Here is a 21051-nt window from a genome sequence, read left to right on the forward strand (position 1 = left end):
CGCGTTACTGTACGCATAGAACTGTGGTGAATTATAGAGTTGTCGTTTTCAACACCTTCGTCATTGAAGACAGTGTACACGTAGTTGAGATTAAGTTTCATTTCAATTCGAAACTTAGCAATTAGCACGGTAAGCGCAAAGACAGGAGATTCGTTATGTCGAGAATACTGGCGATTCGAGCCAACAGATCAATTTGTAAAAAATATATTTCAACAGAAAAGATTACTTTACGGTTGTGACAGTGTGTCTTCTTTTTTCTTTTTACAATCATAATGTTCATCGTAAATAATGTTAGAAGAAGAGTCATAAAAATTATAGGAAGAGGATACTTAACGCGTATCTAGCAGAGATTGCAAGGCTAAGGAGTAGTCAAAATATGATATAAACAGCAGATGCATGTAAGTATTGTTACAGGTGTATAATATGTTACATTATGCGATAACTGTAATTACAGCAACGTGCATAAGTGCAACGTAACTATATAAATTCTATACACACATTCTATAAATGTTATCGTATTTAGGATATGCTGTTTGCTGGTAGAGATTAAGAGAAGGATAATGAAAGACTAAATAATTAAGTCCAAGTGACGATGGTGACGAGGTAATTGGAAAATTGCACGTAGATAATCCATCAATCTTCATTAAAAGAAACGTAAGTACAAAACGCATTTTCCTTATTGTGAAATAGCGACGAATACAACCTCGAAGAAATATTATACTTATTGAGGCGGTATACATAATAACCGACCCTAATGAAACGTTAAACTTAATTAGGTAAATCGTCGTTGCATTCTTCAATGCTACTGTTGAAATCAATTTCCATACATAATTTTGTTATCGTATTGCTTCACGCTGAACTTCGTAATAGCTGTGGAAAAATTTTATATACGCAATGGGGGATAAACAAACATAAAATTCATTGCGATCGCTTCGAAAACCGATTCTCCATAAGTTTGTGAAAAGCTAGAAAAAATTCTTTTTTTTTCATTTTTAACAAAAGAGAAAATTTACATAAACATTAAGCTGAACATCGGTTAATTAAATAAACATTTATGACTTCTTTTACTGATAGTTAATGCAACAAAAAGAAAAAGAGAGAAGGAAACCTAATCCTCGTCAGAATTTTACAATTTCTCACGGTATTAATTTTAATGTAAACGGCGTGAAAAAAACGAACGTGTTTCGTGAATCGCTGAGTGGCAAAATAGTTGTCATCTCACAGGGCACAGTTCAGTTTAAATAAATGTTTCGTCAGGAACGGAGATCTCATTTAAATAAAGAAAATATTACGCGAGTCGATAGAATCATAAGGTGTTTTATTTTTTCCTTAAAATATTAACGTCACGATTACATAATCGTGCAACATTACGAAGTCCAAAATTATTAGCGTTCGTCGACGAAACATCGTTGTTAGCGTTACAATTTTCATTCGTAACGATGTCGCTTAGCATTGACAATCGACGTTTCATGAACATTGTCTTTTATTTGAAATTTAAAGCAGCTGAATAATAGTTGTAAGTATCGTGGAGTTCACGATAAGCTCTTACGCTTGCGATTGTCTTTCCTTTCGTTTCATCTAATTCAAAGACATACTTCGTATTGGGAAACAGTAATTCTCTTTCATAACATTTTCCAAACACTTTAGACGATGTACTTTGCGAAATCTGGTTAGTAATATTTTTTCAATATTAAAATAAGTTAATATTTTATATACTACTTTCTCGATTATTATTTTTATATCATTAATTCTGATATACGAACAAATTACAACATGCTTTTTTACTTTGTCTTCTTATTGACTAAAAGTCTGTGATGTAATATATTTTTACGTAATACACATTACAGACGTTAAACATATATCGTAATGTAATAAATGTATCTAACGTAATAGATATATTACCTTTAAATTTATCGTTCGAAACACATGTTGGGAACAACAAATGGTAATAATAATAACGTTAAAGCATTCACTGTTTTACAACAATTTGTAATTTATAGCTTACTCGCCATCCAAATGTATATCGCTACGAATACGCGTAACGTTTAGAAAGATAAATGTCATGATGTCCTATATTTTGTTCGTGAAATACAAGCAACTATTAATTAATTTGTAAATTTTATTTTCGAATATTACCCTTTCTTTACCTTGTAAATGTTATACACAATTATGAATAATTTATGCCATTATTACGTAATGATCGATGTTCGCGGCTTGCTGAGAAGACGATTAGTTCGTTTTATCATATACAGAAGTAATTGTTCAAGGTTCATTCCGAATTTTACGAAACCCGAGCTAAATAAGTATTGGAACGATGGTAGGAGAGAGATCCGTATGATATAACATGACCTAACATTAAAGATCACGAAATAAGGTTTGTTTGTGAAATGTAGTTGACAAAAACTACAGACTAATTAATTTTAATTCTAAGCATAGAATTAGGAAAATTTAATAAAGCAACATCTAAAAACTATATATTATATACACTTTTATGAATATGATTCAAGCAAATTAATTATTTTATCTACTAGATAAAACAATACTGGACAATACTTTGAATATTTAGCAGGTTTTCAAACATATATCATGTACGGTCGATGTATTTTTCCACTTGTATATTTCCCATAAATACACACACAGACACTGGTTTTATAATATTTCATGACATAAACGTATAAATATTTTATTCGATAAAATTTGATATTTTAATGCAATATAAATAATTTATAAACAGAATATTTATTTATTCATAATATATATGGTAATTAAGCTTTAACTTACGTAATTACATAAATGTGTTGCAATTTAATTAAATCAGTATTTCTTAGAACAGTTAAATTGCTGCTTAATTATTTTATTACATTCTGAAACTAGTAATTATTAACTAAATTTCACAAAAAATTTTTTTTTTGTCTTGCGATCTTCTGGTAAGTATAAGAATGACGTATACGATGAAATACGGAAAATAGAAAAAGATGACGAATTTCATGCGTAAAGACAGTTCTACGTGTTATGAAATCCTTGTAAATATTCAATACCGTTCGAGTCGATAATATGACTACATTTTGTTGCCCTCGTAAATGAAAAGTGTTCACAATTATACGTAAATATGGACAGAGTTTTACGAGAAAAAGGAAAAAAGAACAAAGAACAAGTTTCAAATTTGCCTACAGCGTATTCATGGAATGCAGATCGACATCAAAAAAAGATCACGTAAATCGTACTACTATGCTATTTGAAACATTCCGCTGGCCTAACGAACATGTCTCGTTTGTATCTCTCAGTACAAGAAGATGAATCGATCCTAATCATCCACGATCTTAATAACTTCTCATTCATCTTTATGAAGCGTTTAAAGATCATTGTCATGGCGAAGCGTAATTGTCTTTTAAGAATAGACACCGTTCACAGGGCAACTGTGCCCAACAAACAATCGTATACCACTTCCCATGATTCAACACGTGATAAAAAATCCTGATGTCTCCATTTAAAACGGAAGAACTTCTTAAGGAAGAATTCTCCTTTTAAAGAAGGTATCCATTATCGTACAATAGCCCTTTCCTTTTAATAATAATTTCCAAAGTCATTAACGTTATTCGAGAAGATCTGATCTTCGAATAAATCTCGTAAGAATTAATCTGTCGAAAATCGATCAGGATCGATCAATGATAGTTATCGTCATATATATATATACACATAGTATTTTCTTCATTGGTGAAGATTTTCCATGTCCATAACATCTTCTTTGTTTTGACTTTTATTTACTACTAGCTACTTTATTTTATCATTTGTTATCGTATCTTCCTCTCTAATATCTAAATCATTTAAATCTACAACGTTACCTTTCTATTAATCTCTTCGCCACTTGAGGTAAAAAAATATAATTCTTCGGCTAAAAATAATCTTACCGCGACCGTTTATCCATCGAACATCAATAAGATCCACGTGGATCCGTGGAGAGCCCTTAAATCGAATACAAAAGGGTCGCGAGTGACAAGAGTAACCGTTCTCGGCCATCGTGTTTCTTATTTTCAACTATGCCGTTTACCTGTTCGCTTTATCCGATCGTTTAAATGGAAATACAAGAACAAGAAAAGAAAAAAAAAAAGGGTAGGAAAAAAAAATCACCTGAGGCGCTTGCGGCGCTCGATCAAGCCCACCATGGCATTCTGCTGCACCTGGGTTGTGGTAATATCGTATGATTCGGATGGGAAGCTATCCTCGATCTCCAATTCCTCGCTGCGATCATTGTCGGGCTCCCCGACGACGAAGCTCACTGGATTTTCCGACATGGTGCTGCTCGAATCGTTGGACCTGTTTACGTCCTGTTCCGAATTCTCCTTGTCGTCTGCCTCTCTGTCAATGTTACCTTCAAAATGTGTTTCGTTTCATTCAAGATCGGCCATATTTTAAAGAGAATTCAACGTCCTTTGCGAGTAAATCTCGTGGCCAGCGAGTTATAGAAATTCGCTATCGCGTTCTCCCCATAGCAGCTCGCGAGTCTCTTTTCCGCTTTGCCGTTTTGACACCAAGGGCCACTCTTTAAACATTCAACAGCTCTTATTATATCGTTCATTTTTCACGTCGTTACCGTGTTATTAATTCGTACGTATCGATCGTAAAATTTATCAATTTCGTTCGCATTTATCGCAAGCTTCGATCTTAAATTTTATCAATACCATCTATACGCATTGCAAGTTTTTCGACTTTACATTCTTATCGATTTTATTTACATCTATTTGCAATCTTTGACGTTAACGTTGATCAGTTTTTTTTTTTTTTTTTTTTTTTTTTTATTTTTTTTTTTTTTTTTTTTTTTTTGTTAATTTATGTATCGAAGCGTTTCACGCGGTGTTTCTTCCTTCGTGGAAATATAACGTCCTCGATAAGCTTCCGTGCAAATCGTTGGAGCTTTTTGCGACAGATTCTGTTGCGAGTGGCCCTCAATTGAATCGCGTCGAGTATATCCCGTAGCTCGTAGGCAAAAGATCCAAGTGACGTGGCCAAGAGAAGATGTGGTCATGCCAAATAAGCCGCATGCATTTCCCAAACAATAATAACGAAAAACACGAGAGAAGCATTTCTTCACCAAGCAACCGTTGTATTTCGGCTGATCCGACCCAGCACGCGTTTGTCGTTTGCATACGTAATGATTCGAAAATTCCAACCAGGCGACCAACTTCGTCGAAAGCCAGATGAAATGGTAGACATGCAATCTGATAGTACGAAGGCGTGAATTTCGTGAGACGTTATGATTAATTTGAATATTACCGCAGTTATGATTAATTTTGTTATTACCGTGGTTATGATTAATTCTAACATTATACGATGTATACGGTAGCTCGCGAAAGTATTCGAGCACTCGAAACCTTTCACGAACACGTTAAGTCGTGTGATACGAAACATTTTGAAATTTCAGTCACACTGTAATAAAACACAAACACCATTGTTATACTATTATGTAATATGAAATAAATGTGAGAACGTAGATGAAAGCTGTAAGGTATTCAGTGTAAGTGCATGTGCCTCTAAGAAGACAAATTGTTCAGCGCCACTTCTGATAATTTTTTAATTTTCAATGGCGTAAGAAGACGATCGACGCTGGATTTTCAAGAAACAAATGCTTCTTCCATGAGTTCACTCGTCGCGAGAAGAGCAAACTTAAGAAGAGCAGCGTTTGCAGCGTCGTCGCTTTTCTCTACTTTCCGATTTACGGATTTGATTAACGTGGCTTCTGAACGGTTCATATATTTCGCAGAGGTCACGAAGCTATTTAAACGATCAATTATCCATTGTGTCAATAAGCTTGGATATTCGGTGGATCGGTGAAGTTTCGTTACGAGATTCTCGTACAACCGAATACAATGTTGATAAGAACAATAACGCCAGTATCGCCAGGCAACGTAAACCGCGTTAAAGCTTTCAATCGAACCATTTTCGCTCATCGTACGTCACCACTGATACGACCTTTATCGTGTTTACGATACACTGACATTCTTTAAATTCATGAATAAACTTTCAAGAGGCACCTGAGTGTTCACACAGATTAGCAACTTGTTAGTACTCGGTGCTTCGTCGATGATGATTAGTTACATTTGGTAAAAGCGTATTTTCCGTTGTTTTCGAGATTCGAGCGAAAAATGGAAAAGATACCACTGCAAAAGGAAATTATTAATACCAAAACCAGTAAAAACGATTAGTCAAAGCCATCGGGCAAAGTAGAAAATGGGCATAGGACGCGCAAAAGTTCGGAATCTTGGAGCTCTACAAATCTCGGGAGATTGCAGGTTCTCGAAGATATCTTCGTAATTCGAAGTTCTTCAAGACCAGCTAAATAATAAGACGAGAATATTGTGACAACAAGAATTTAGTTTTACTTGGCTCGTGATGAACCAACGAGTTCGTGTTTATTAGACTTTGTTCGCCATCGATTCACCGACATCGTTCATACATAGAAAACATAAAACAGGTTTCTCGTGAGCCAGAAATTCCATCTTTCTTTCAAATTTATCTGGAAGCGAATGGTACAAGCATTTGGCGTCCTTATAAACACCCATTTCTAATGAAAACACCAACGAAGACGAATTAGAAGCAGGTCAAAACCAAGAGAAAAATAAAAAAAAAAGGAAGCGATCACGAGGCCAACCCAAATTTCGAGGAAGCCTGATTACTCACCCTCGTTTCCTCTATCAAAGTTTAAGAAACGAATTGCTGGTATAATGTCAGCCCACCACCCTTGCTGAGCTCGATCCGTGAAAATAGGTCCAAAGTGAACGTATCGGCGTGCTATTACAGCGAACGTGAAGCCAACGAAAACGGGAGCAATGAGAAGAACTGCGGAGGGAACACTTCGGGAATCACTTTGTCGAGCTTGAATAAAACCTTGAAAGAATTTCGGAGGATCAAGTAAAAGACCCTTTGTCCGAAAATTTATCTTTGGGGCTCGCGTTTTTACTATGTTAAACGGAAAATTCGTGCGCTTTCATGGAAGTCCGTAAGGGACGAACGCGATAAGATTGCATTTTCTACTTCTTTTCATTTTTTGTATTTTTTTGTAAGGAAATTCATCGCAAGATCGTCTTCTTTTTTCTCTTGAAATTTGCTTTCGCAGCTAAACGCGTGTTTTTCTCGTCCTCTCTAAAATTTTCAAAGTATCGTCGTAACATTAACATGTTGTTTGGTTTAGGAATCGTACAGAGTATCCTTCGCGTAAGGACTTACGTCTCTAAACGTGACACATTGTTTTCATTTTCAATTATGTCATATTCGAATAATTCTTGTTGAATCGTGCAGCGATATTGAAGTTAGAAAATCAACGAGAATCTACTCGGTACGTTTTTCTCTACGCTTTCTTTCATCGCACTGCATCGTCCTTGTTATATTTATTAAACTCTTTAATCGACGATACAATTTTCATTAGTCTCTACTGCTTTCTTCCGACGTTACGAAGGTTTTCCGACCTTTGTTATTGCTACTATTATTGCGATTAAAAATTATATCATTCAGATTTTGAAGTTCGATAAGTAGAAAAATGATAGAGCGAATAAAATTAAACGAAAACACACGCACTTTCTGTTTAACCAAATATCCGTTTAGAACGTTTCACCCCTTACCGATACATAGGACACGGATACGTTCGTGCGGTATTATGCAGAAGCTATTCGTGGCGAACAGAGACCAGGAATGGAATATTACACGAACCTTGAAGTTTACCGATGTAATTGTATAATATCTTTTTCGTATCGAAATCCTTCAAGATGAAAGTTAAGATCGAAGAACGGGAGAACTCTCGGTAGTTTTAATTTTCGTATGAGATCAGAATGAATTTCGAGGCGCAGTAAATTTCCAACTTTTTAACTGACCTCAAATAAACCGCGCGATATTCATGAACTTTATGCCTAAATTTTAACATAACGATTTCTACGCTTTAGAACCGATACATATTTTTCTAATAATTCTATTTCACTTTCCAAAATCTATCACACCTTACGATATATATACATATAATTGAAGATAAATTTCGAGAATTATACAGACCGAACACAGATATCAAGGTCCGATTAATATTCCAAGCGAATCAAGATGAAACTCGTCGAAACGCTTCAGGGAGAACGCGTGTTCACCACGAGTTACCGTGTTCCAACGATTTTAGGAGATCATCAATGTACCGAAAAAAGTATCCAGAAGACCTCGAATCATACCAGGTGACACAGTTTGATCTCTGGATATTTGCGTTCTTCGTGTCGACGAACTTTTCCCGCCAACTTTCCGCCGCTATCTTATTGCGTGAGTCCTCCTCTATGATCCCTTCTGGTGCTTGACGATTTTCCACGACAAGCAACAGACAAACCAACGAAATATTGAAAGAGAGAAAGTTAGAAATACTCGAAGTAACGATATAAGTACAGCGGAATTGTAATTAATATTTCAGAAGGTGAGGATCGAACACCGGCTGCTCGTTTAATCCTTATATCTGTTCTATTTCTATGCTTTATATCAAAGAATTCCTTTTTTATGTTTATATCGTAGATAAATTTCGTTCGAGAGAAGATCACTCGCGACTTCGTTTCGCCTGTTTCCGTAGATTCCTAGCAACGCGATCAGGCGATCGTACGACGTGCCCTCGTCATCGTCGCGCTTCTATTACTACTTCGTATTTCACGACGGCAAGCACGAAAGGAGATACGACGACGCACTAGCGTGCACACGTTGTTCCTAGCGACACCGCGCCCCTTCGTCAACGTAACGCGACTTACACGCGGAGAAGAGGAAATCGGTTGGCGTCGAAATACGAGTCGAACGAAGTATATAGATTGTCTCGTGCGTACGCGGAGTTGAAACGATATGAAGAAAAAGAAATAAGAAGGAAAAATAAGAGGAGAGAGAAGGGGAGGAGGGGGGAGGAGAGGGGGAGGGAGAGAAAAAGAAGAAACCGGACGACAAGGTTCAGAGGTCGTCAGACATCGACAACACTGTGTTTGTTTCCACTAAACTTTTCGCGGTAACGCGTTTTCGATCCACGCCGATATCACGTCCGATGGTCAGAATTTCTGTGCGGGTCACTAAATGTGATTGACACGCGTGCTTAGTTTCTTTCCTCGTTTTTTCATCGTTTCCATCGATATCTAATTTGTTTCGAATTAACCGGGTTCTTTTTTTTCAAGTACGCTTTCCTTGCCACCGGTTTTTCTTTGAAACAAAGGAATTTGGCTAGAAAGACCGATACGATTGTTCGTCGTTTGGTTTTCTTCGTCCGCTCGTAACGCTTCGATGGTCGATGATTCGTTTGACAGCGATCTTTATTCAGTACGTTTCAGTGCTTTGTGGTATTATCGATGAACAAACGGATAATATATTAGTGTGCTTGCTCCTTCCTGATATTCTGGTTGACTCACCTTACGATTAGCTTTACAATTAAACGCTCTTATAGCTTCTCTCGTAGCCTCTACAGTCTATCCACGGTTTTACCAGCGCTAACTTTAAGTTTGTTATCTTGGAAGATTAGTATTATACGCATAAATTGTTTTACACACGTTGTGGTTCCCGGTCCTTTCGCTTCTTCCCATTCGTCCCTTCGTTTTCCTATTTTCGCGTCACTTTCGGCAATTCTTTAATGAACTATATTTTGATTTGTTCGTCGATAATTGTTATTATCTTGCAAATGTAAGTCCAACAGTGTTATTCAGCCTTCTGAAACGGAAATGAATTTCCTTGTTTTCCAGTGTTGTCTTTTTTTCTTTTTTCTTTTTTTCTTTCGAACGGTGCTGTCAACATCTTAATGGGTCCCGATCATTAAAAACGTAATGATAGCTACGTAGGTAATACGTATGGACATGGACATTACCACGAGGAGGAAGAAGGACGCGAGTGTTATTCACACGATCTGGTGACGTCCACGTGTATAAGTATAGTCAAATGTACGATGCAAATGCGTATATCCAGTCGTATTATGGATTGGTATTCTACATATAAGATTATGTAACTTGTGTCATGCGGTATATTTATCTATATTATCCGATATATTATTTCACATTATTCTTTGTTACTATTCTGATACATTATTTGTTATTATTTTACGTTGCAGAAAATATAAAAAAATCTCCTTGCGATTCCTTCGCAAGGTACTATCACGATAATCGATTTTCGTATTCGATATCGATCTAGGTAATAGTTATTTTAAAAACGAAGCTTCTGGTATCTTCGATTAATCGTAGTAAATCTGCTGTGAAATTATTTCACAAATTTTCTCACAAACTTCCAACTTGTTTATTTTCTCCTCGTGTATTTGAAAAGAAAAATTCATTTCCATTATTATTCATTTTTATATTACTTCGTACTAGACAGTAATATCGTCAACTTTTACTCAACTAAATGATGTATGAAGTTTTGCTTAGGAACTCATTAATTCTGTAACTTGCAAATCTCTAACTTTGTCGCAAACTTCCATTTACGAATACAAGTACCACTCTTTCGTCTCTTATCGTAAAATACGTAATTCATTTGTAGTATTACAGTATATTAATAATTTTACGTAATCAAATTATACGGGAAGTCCGTTTAGGAATTTTTCGCACTTTATTGAGAATAGATATTCCGTTTGCAGTGTCAGAATCATTGGCGCTTAGAGATCAACATCATTTCGTACTTCGCATTAAAATGAATGCTCAGCTTTGTCGACGATAAGTCTGTACGTGTTCGCTATTTCGATCGGAAAGAAGTTGTCTATTTATCAGCCGAAAGGAAGGAATGCTTTGATGATAGTTCATCGAGACGGAGAAGATTTTGACCGCGAGTAGCGCGTGCTCGATTCGTGACTTCTACGAAGAATCGTACGATGTTAAGTCACAAATACGACAACTAACCGAGAACGTGCTTGCCTGATTATATATCAGTAATTTACAAATCGTCTATCTAACGAGGTCTATCGTGATAATACTCTCAACCTAAACGTAAACTTACTGTTACGTTCGCTAGCTCCTCGACAACGCTCCTTCACTTTTCTTTCTTCTTTGTTTGTTTTGTCTTTTTTTCTTTTTGTTTTGCTTAAGCGATATTAGAAATTAAATTAGAAATGAAATTTCTCACCGTAATCCGTAAGTTTTTAGATTTGGGAAGAGGGAACAACATTTTATAAATCCTATTTCATATTGTACAATTTTTTTTATATACGGTATAAAATGTTTTTACGCAAAAATATTGATTAATAATTGATTAATAGCGCAAAAAGTAAACAGTAACTGCAAAAAACTACAGATTAAAACGCGATCGTCAAGTATGTATAACGTCAATAACTTTAATCATACGTACGAAGTTATAAGATTTAATTATATTTGACAAAAATCTCATAATAATGTTAATGTACAATACAAACAACTTGTTGCTGATAACATTAATAAGGGAACGCTATTTATTAACATTATCAGTAGTTTCATGGTGTGGGAATGATAGGGAATGACGTGGAGGGGATGAGAACCTTTGACCGTTTCGAAATACACCTACAGTATATCCAATTGTCTTGCAAAATTTGTAATTTAGAGACAGTAGGGACAGTTCTATGATATCGATAAAATACATATCGCACCTGCGAAGAGCTGATGGACAATAATTATTCTGAATGTAAGTAAGTTATTGACATAATCTCAAGACAAGCTACCTCAAATAATCACGATCAAAATGCTAACATATGTAATATATAGTAGCGTGAGATATTTTTATATTCAAATATTTCTCTATTTTCAAATCAATCTCTTTCCATAGAAATAGTTAAACATTAGTTTCCTCTAAATATTTCTTGTAATTGTAGAAACTTATCCACCGTAATTAATGACAGTTGGATCGATCTTTTTAAAAATGATATTTATATACATATATGTAACTTAATCAATCGATCTATGAAAAATCAGATATATAATTAGCACGATACTAGATATCATATTTAGTAATGCAACAAAAAGATTAACTATCAAGGTCATCGATTACGCGAATATAGGATTTTATAAAATCGCATGATACGTAAAATGTCGTTCATTGATAAGTGCAGTATCACCTATTGCATAATCGACAATACGATTGACAACCTATAAAACATTCGTGTACTAATATGCGGAACATTCTATCATTTTTTTCCCACAATTTATCTTTTAATATCTTCGATTTGAATGCTTCCTTGCATTCTTGTTCTTCTTTTATTTATACAAATTTCCTGTTGACCACGCACAATAGCATATAACGTTTGAATTAAATGAAAAGATACAAACGGAAAGTGTCGACAGAGAAAGAAAAGATCTTTAACAAGCTATTACTTTATCGCAAGAATCGACGATCAATAGATATCGTGTATTATCAATTATGAAATATAAATAAGTTCAATGTCGCTCGATAACACTAACAAACGTAATATCTACAAATAAAGGGTAAAATATAAATTGTCAAACTGGAATGAAATAGTCATTATAAATAAATTAACTTAGCGTCTGTGAATTCGTATCAGCTATTAGCGTATTTTAATTTTACGAAGCACTATATAGGCACACGGAAGTGTATGTTTTCTTATTTAATAAACGTATTATAGCGCTACGATTCCTCAAAATTTTAATACAAGAATCCAATACTTCGCATAACAAACGGACGAAATTTTTATTCATATTGTATTGTACGATAGTTACGTATATTTAGCGGTAACAAACTCTATAGATTTTCACACAAGGTAATCAAAAAATTGACAGACCGTTCTGATTGGTTGATTGGCGAGTCAGGCGACGTATACTCTATTTTGATTGGTTGGTGGAAACCGTGTGGTGTATCCAAGTAACACGCGTCACCAACCGATGTATACGAATACAACTCTAAACGCTACTCGTATATGGAAATTTTTCATCTTATTTTTGGGTAATTTTCAATGAAAAACACCGAGACCCATATAAAAATGAAAATCTAGAAACTTACCGGTGACGAATCTTTCGCGGTGGAGTAGCACGCTCTTCATTGAGGTTAGGTTTGTCTGCTCCTCCGTGTTCTGTCATTCGATATGCTTCTATTCGTTATTCGTCACGAAAAAATGTTACACGGCACTGCCTTGGCCCGGTTATAGTTTTGTAACGACCGAACACAGTCGATCACAACATAGGAAATTATTGTCACCTTTTAAACATGGATTTTTTTACTTCCGCTAAGGCACGTACACTGTGGTACAACATAAAGAATTCATATACCGACACCACACCACCTTTAGGTCCCACTGTTGATTTCTACACAACGAAGGTTCCTTTATCGGTAGGGAAGAACCTTCCAGTGTTGTGTTTCGTACCTAGAGGTCAGGATCCCACAGTACCGGTAGTTTCAAATCAGTTTATCCGTGATTATGGATACCATTACGTGGGATACGAATTTACTCGTAAATATCGTTATAAAAGTACGCTTTATTACGATAACCATACTAGGGTAACGATTTATAGAATTATCTGAAGCAGTTATGATAATATTCGTTGGCTTGCTAACTAAATGTTTTAATTCGTGTCGTTTGAAAGTAGCATAATTTTTATGTATTATATAACCTTGTTACGTTCTTTTTATTATTTTCGATTCGTAAACAATTTCTTAAGTTTTATATTTTATGTAAAATAGATATTAAGATGTTTCGAAGAATGGAACACCAGGTCTTCATTTGAGAAAGTGAAGTACAGTTATATAGATGTTACATTAGTGAACAATGACACAATGTATTATACGATACAAATCACAAATTATGGACAATCTAGAAATGATGTTTTATCATTTTCACGTGAAATATTTTGGAACTTCATTACCACAAACACCGTTTTTAAAAATTCAGTAATTGCTACAGTATGTAGTCAGAACGAATATAGCGACTCTCAGGAAACACTAGATATATATTTCGTGTCTAATCGTTTATCATTGGTGCATAGTAAGAAAAACGTAAATCTTATCAATTTCCTCTATCAGAAAGCCTACTTATCTTTCGTAATTAAGGTATGCAATATTCTATAGACGATATCGATTTATTTTTTCACATTACTAACTTACTGAAGTGTTTATATTATATTGTGAAATCATACATTTATCTATTTTTATAAACTTTTATCTTTACACGTTACAGGATAAACTAATTTTTTCTGACAGAGAAAAATTCACGAATATTATATTGAACGAAATAATTTTATTACAGCAATTCAATTTCCATATAAAGTTTATGGTTCATATTAACCAAAACATGTTATACAGTAATTATATTACACTTGATAACCATTACAGATCATGTCATGTGCTTGCTATTGCTTTATCAAATATAATTAAACATAGTTCAAGTATTGAGTTCAAGGAAAATTGTTTTTCTATGTTAAACGTGGAAAATTCACACGAGGTAGAAGCAGCACTTATGATTAAATTAATACCGTTAATTAATGAAAATTATAGCTTTCCTAGCACTAATCAATCAGAGGAAAAATAACAATTACATTATCTATACCATATTATTTCTAAAATATAATAACAATTATATATATGTAACTTATTATACAAAAATTAATCTTACTGTTTAATTTAGTATTCTACTTTGTAGTATTAACAAGAAAAATAAATTTTGTTTTATCAGTTTATTATTTTATCATTTTATTCGAATTGAATTGTTTCCATATAAACTATATATCGCGCAACTGATAGAGTCCTGCGAAGATTATATATAATATTAAATACATCTTACCGTTTAAAGCAATGTTCTACTATATAAATTGCTGGAAAATCTAAATACTTTTTTACTGAAATTGAAATGTTCCCGCCATAGGTTAGCGCAGCCGATAGAATCCTGCGCAAGTGTAGTTGCGCATAATAAGCGTAGTATTCATTCTTCTGCCCAGTCAAGACGCGAGGATCAGGTTAGGCAGGTCGGATTGACAGGAAAGTAGTGGAAACAGTATTTTGTGGGGGTTCGTAAATGAAGGTTAATTTCGCGGGCAACCCGGTGAAGTCTGTGGAGACGAACGAAGGCGATGCCACAGCAGAACTGTCAACAAGATATCCGTATTGGTTTACAAGTCTCGCGGTGAATTAGCCAGGGACAAACATGGCTCGCGTTCCGGCAGACGTGTGTTTTTCTTCGTGGTGAACCTAGAGTACCTTTTTCTCGCTTCTTCGTCGTGTTCCCTGTCTCTGTTTTGCTAGGCAGGGATCCTCAACCTCGGGAGTGGTGATATTCACGCAAGTACGTAACGCATATACACACCCATTGTAACGCGCGTATTCACGCGGCTTAATGTATATTAATATACACGCTAGGTAAGGGAAGAGGAGCTTCCCTCTTGTTAGTATGCAAGTGCCGTTTCGGTGCCCCTTACGTGGCCTTATTTGCACTCGCGTACGATCGGCGCGCGAAACCAATCAAAATGACCGTTCTCCTTTTCGCATGATTTTTTTCAACAGTGTATATTACGTCCAACCCGTGTAAGTACGCTTTGTATCCAACTAAGTCCTCAGTCTTGAATTCGTTCTGAATAAAATTGCAGTCGCGTACGATCGTGTACGACGTACGAAACAAGTCAAAATGACCGTTCTCTTTTTCATATTATTTTTTTCAGTAGTGTATCTTACGCCTAACCTATGTATGTAAGTGCGTTTCTTGTTAGTACCCGAGCAAGTTTTCTATTCATAATAAAATTACACTCGCGTACGATAGGCGCGCGAAACGAGTCAAACTGAATCTTTCAACATCACCTTTTTCAACAGTGTATATTACGCGTAACCACGTAAGTAGTACGCTTACTAATGAAGACTTGCTACAAGTAAATTCTCATTGTTGATTCGTTGTTAATAAGAATAACGCGTGTTGCTCTTTCCTTGTGTGTTTCTATTACTCGTCGTCTGGTCGTGAACGTGCGTGTGCGTGTAACGGTGCAGTAAATGGCGGAGGATGTAAAAGGGCTTTCCTAGTCTCTACGATGTGCCAGCAGAGAATTATCGGTATTGTCGTTTCCCTGACATAACCGCCGTTACTTCCCTTTGCGCGAGTCGTTTCAGGTGAGAGTCGATATTCCAGCTGTTTCTCCGTTTCTCGTTTACTCTATACTCGATATTTATCGTGATATGCGAATCAACTATTCTACCATGTAAATACGTCCGTACAGGCTTATTTATGTGGCCCATTACTACGATGCAATTTCGTATGCAAAGTTCATTGCACTTAGCCCTGTGTATTACGCGATACCGCATGGGATCTATTTTTTTTCTTCAAAAATCTTCACAAACCTTTTAACGCAATAGATAACCTCAAAATTTGCGTGGATACTACAGTTCGCTCTGAGTATTTTTGCTAAGAGACAGAATAAATGATTTGTATTATAATGTGATAGAAGTTGTATTGTATTGAAATAAAAAGGGAGATTTATTCTTATAGATTCATTTAACCATGGTATCTCGTTTATATTTACTACGTTCTGCATTTGTGTTTGGATAGTATCATTGAATTCGAAGATTTTAATAAGATATCTATCTTACAATCAGTGTTTATCATACATATTTAGTAGAAGAATATGTTAGAGTGCGATGATAAATTTAAACTTTCCTAACCCTATAGTTTACGGTTTACGACATCGTGTCAGAATCCATATAAAATATTGAAAAATTATACGAAACTTGTTCTTAGATTTCGAAGTATCAACGAATAATGAAAGTTTTTTTTTAGTATCCAATTTGGACAAATTGGATACTAAAGAGTTATATAGTCCAGTCTCATTACACGTAAAATGTTTTCTATAACATACATTATTAAAATATTCGTGAAAAGTTTCTACATATATTCGAATACTTTCGTGAATCGACACGTAGGAATTGAAGTGCGTGTAACGCGATAAGGGCTTCTCGTGTGCACGATGCTTAATTAAGTTCTCATTGTACGTACGTTACACAACCGGAATAGAAGAAAAACAATCCGCGCGGCTTGTAATTAAGCAATGGATGTGGTTGCGCGTGCTGGAACATCACAGCGAGAATAATAATACGCAGAAGGCGGAAGAATTCGTGAAAGAAAAAGGTTCGAATACCACGAACATTTGCATTCTGTGCTGCAACACACGTTTCGAGATATGTAGTAACCTTGGCATAGTAAAGTTATCGAAACGATGTAATCTTCTCCCTCTTGAAAAACTTCATCTTGGCTCGTCTCTATCAAACTCGTTAAGCTATATTAAGAGACATATCAACGGCTTTGTGAAATTATTCATTTCTATGGTGCAACCCATGCGCGCGCGTTCGCGAATTAGTCGCGTTGTTGACAATATTGTTTCGGTAAACGTCGCGATCGTGCGAACCGGCGCGGCGTTAAGGTTATGAAGTCATTTTAGAGACGAATTAACCTCTATGTTAGTTTTTCGATTTATTTGATGCGTAATATTTTTAGTATGAATTGATATATGTAATTTCTCTTCCGATTGTTGGATTATTAGGTAAATTATCATTATACAAACATAGGTTAACCTTGCAATGATAATAGTAATAGTTATATCAGACGATACACTACAATTTCTTAGGTTTGACGTAGACTTCCTAAAAATTTAGGTTATGTAAAAGATTCTGAAAAATTCATTGATATTTACTTTTTTAAGGCGAATAACACGAACTATTCTTTTTCTTTTTTAATAAAGATAGTGAATGGACACTTGCCAGTTTTGACTCGTACGACACCGAAGCCCAAACACATGTGGATCGAATTAACTTCTAGGGATTCAAATTTATCGATCGAATTTGCTATTAAAGAAGCACATGAAACTCTTCTACATTTTATACTATACATAAGTTTCATTTTAAATCTTTTAAAATTTTATAACAAGGTATATCATAATTAGGATCGTTTTTATGATAAATTTTCTTTCTCAGCCGCCATTTTAATTGCCTCGATCTAACAACTTCTTTGCCCGCAAATATTTAAGACGTCGTCGTATAGCACCGGATATGGCATGGACTTTTTACTTGTGCCTTTGTTACACTTTTATTTTCGTCGTTTCTCCACTGTATTACTGCTGCACATTCTTAGGCAGCGTAAAAAACGAGAAAAAAAGAAGAAAAGGAAACAACCATCAGTTTTACTCGTGGACGTGTAACCGGATGTACTCTTTAGCAAGAAAAACACTAGTCTGTGAAAGAGCTTCTGTTAATTAGTCGAATGAGAAATATCGATGAACTATATAATAAGTTGACTTTGATTTCCAATCATTACGTATTACATATGTTTGTTCTATTCTTCTTTTACTTTCTAAGTTCTTATTTGTTTAGAGGTTATATTAATTGGACATTGAGTAGACGCGAGAAACTAAAAGTCTATGAAATTTTCTAAAAGTATTAACGTTATAGTAACAGTATAGCAAATTGTAATATGTCATAGTCATAACTTATAACTAATTGTATAACAATTCATATTTTTGAAACACTCAGAAGGTTAGCAAAAATATACATTTAATTGCAAACAGTTTTTGATGATATATCGTTGAATTTTAAGCTCGATTTCTTATAAAAACCAAGAAATGTGACTTATAATATTTTTCTCCTGTGGACTTCAAATGTAATAGATGGATTGTATTTTTCAACGTGGCCCGTTTTACTTTCGAGTCGTTCTCTTAATTAGTTTGGAAAGTTAGTAACTCTACAGATTAAAATGTTAATCACATAACACTTCCTGTAGATAGCTTAATTGCAGGTTCCCGTGAAACATCGTGTCGTATTCCTGTTATTTTTATCACCTCAACGAATAAGGATTCTTTCGATTCTTTAAATATTTTCTTTTTATCAATATCTAATACATTAGCGGACCGTTACTTTCTTTTCATCTTTTTAACCATAACAATCTATTACGTTTGCGTAACTCAACGTACTATACTAATCTGTGGCAAATGGTTGCTGATATTGACATTTCATACCAAGTAACACTATAATCATAATCAATCATTAACATAATTTTTGCTTAGAGAAATGACGATCAATTATCAAATGGTACAAGTAATATATTATTATATTAATATTATTAAACATTATTAAACATTAACTCTTAAAGATCATTTGATTCGACCGTTTTACTGTCGGACTTAATTTTCTCGACCATAATTCTGGAACTCCTTGAGATCAGGATAAAATCTTAAAAAAAACCCTATAAAACATCTTACAGATACCAAATCCTTATTGCAAGGATACGTACATATATACATATATCAAAATCTCAGTCGAGAATAATAATTAAAAAAAAAAAAAGGGATTTTAGCCTCAAGGTACAATCGATTACCCTGGGTGTCGATCAGAATAGCACTTTCACTTGATTAAAGTTCAAGACGATCGTTATATCTACGTGTATATATGTATGTAGTCGTAGGCCGTGGCAAGGCCGTCAGATTTAAAACAGCAAATTCACCTGACCGCCTTCGATGCAGTAAATATCGCGCTTTACTCGCGGTCGAGCGTTCGCGAAACTTTCATCCGCCTCGTGTTCTCGATTCGCAGATAAAATCGCCACAGGGCCGACCCGTAAAAATTAATTACAATCGTTATTTTCACTTTTCTTTGTTCGTTCCTTCGGTCCTACCTCTCCGGTTCTTCGTATCCAATTTCCTTTCTTTGGTCTTAGGAAATGTAGCACGACTCCTACGTACATCATTATTGTACGCGAAAATCATTATTGCAATGGTATGAGAATTTTATAGTTTTCTTTTATACATATTAGGTCACCGGAATCGCGAATTAAATTACGGGAATTTATATTATATGTACTTGTAGCATAGAAAAAAAATTGTATTACGTAAAATAAGAGATACAACAGTTTTTTGAAAATGTAACATGATTCTATTACTAAAATTATTGGTATTAAAATTTCACACGAATCTTTCTTTGATACCAAATCGTTTACGAAAATGTAATACGACCACAAATTTTATCATCTATGATGTTCACGTTACAATAATAATTTTTCTTTGATTTCATATCGAATATCAAATACCGAAGGTAAAACGCGAATGATGAGATAACGACGTACGTACGTCGAAGTGAGTGTAAGCTTTCTTTGCAACGATGTTGGAACTCGTATTGCGAAGAATATGAATTATTTAAAATCGACGAAGAATATATTAATTTCTTCGTTCATTTTTCTTACGTACAGTTCGTTGATTTAATGAAATTTGTCTAACAATCGTGAGCGGTATGTAGTGTATTGTTTGGCTTATATTCTACATAGATTTTATCGGATATGAATTTTAATTAGTGTCATCGTAGAATCATGACCAGTTTCATTAAGCTCTTAAGTCATTGAATTATAAAGCTACATTGGTCGAGGTAGTTAGATGCTCGTATATTCAAATCGTCTTGTTAGTCGGCACGATGCACCGTGTTTCAAATACCACTTACACAGGGTGGACTGTTTAATTCATTACTTGCCTCATCGGGGACACTGAATTATTAGAACTTAATAACCAACACGGCTTTCGTTCACTAAAATATTAATGAAGCTCCGTGCAGCGGTTTTGTATCAGCAAAAAGCTCGTAAAATTCATGAAACTTTCATCATCAAACTTTATATCACATTCGACAGGTGAAAAAACTATCACGCTGATGGCCATCGTTTATAATTTTACGTTAGAGAATGATATTTCATTTTCGAACGAAAAGGTGGTAATTTTTAACACGTGGAGGAAGAACATTGAAATCGATTACAATTTCTCTAATTAATTCTCTCGTTTTCTATTTCTTATTCAAATAGAAAATTACATTCTCTGTTCGAATAAGCCAATGGAGCCATAACGCTTCTTCGAACTTCTTTCTATTGATCGATACAATTAAAGTTCCAATTGGCGAGGGTGGAGAAGAAAAGAATGGAAAACATTGAACATAATATGCAGAAGTAAAGAGATAAATCAAAGTTCATTTTGAAGTACTCCGAGTGCTGTATCTAAGTACTTTAAGTGCTACAGTTTAGGCAAAAGATCGACGAAAGAGACTTTACCCGTGTTATAATTAAAATCCTTCGTACTTTGCTCTACTCTCGCCGATACATTTTTCCAAAAGATC

At 34.8% G+C, this 21051-nt stretch overlaps 3 protein-coding genes across 20 annotated transcripts in view; 2 read left to right on the forward strand and 1 right to left on the reverse strand.

Annotated features, from left to right (window-relative positions):
• LOC122573463 (acetyl-CoA carboxylase) overlaps positions 1-13166 on the reverse strand; it is a 28037-nt gene extending 14871 nt beyond the window's left edge. Inside the window, exons 1-4 of one of the 10 annotated variants that reach the window (XM_043739844.1) lie at positions 9396-9420; positions 8169-8316; positions 6676-6882; positions 4129-4369 (exon numbers count right to left, since the gene is read on the reverse strand). In XM_043739844.1, coding sequence (XP_043595779.1) covers positions 4129-4369; positions 6676-6882; positions 8169-8199 — 479 coding nt within the window. In that variant the 5' untranslated portion in view covers positions 8200-8316; positions 9396-9420. Of the gene's footprint in view, positions 1-4128; positions 4370-6675; positions 6883-8168; positions 9355-9395; positions 9421-12945 lie in introns of those variants that run through there. The other 9 variants (XM_043739851.1, XM_043739845.1, XM_043739843.1 and 6 more) reach the window with 9 other exon arrangements.
• The window catches only part of LOC122573465 (GTPase-activating protein CdGAPr), a 40309-nt gene continuing 28954 nt past the window's right edge, over positions 9697-21051 (forward strand). For 4 of the 9 annotated variants that reach the window (XM_043739854.1, XM_043739863.1, XM_043739864.1 and 1 more), the window contains exon 1: positions 14891-15217. The gene's annotated coding sequence lies outside the window, so the exon portion shown is untranslated. The other 5 variants (XM_043739855.1, XM_043739860.1, XM_043739858.1 and 2 more) reach the window with 5 other exon arrangements.
• On the forward strand, positions 13277-14467 carry LOC122573470. The gene is made up of 3 exons (XM_043739869.1): positions 13277-13411; positions 13624-13989; positions 14117-14467. The coding sequence occupies exons 1-3, from the start codon at positions 13361-13363 to the stop codon at positions 14465-14467; spliced, it is 768 nt and encodes a 255-aa protein (XP_043595804.1). The 5' UTR covers positions 13277-13360.

The sequence above is a fragment of the Bombus pyrosoma genome, linkage group LG12 (assembly GCF_014825855.1).
Source record: "Bombus pyrosoma isolate SC7728 linkage group LG12, ASM1482585v1, whole genome shotgun sequence".
Taxonomy (NCBI): domain Eukaryota; kingdom Metazoa; phylum Arthropoda; class Insecta; order Hymenoptera; family Apidae; genus Bombus; species Bombus pyrosoma.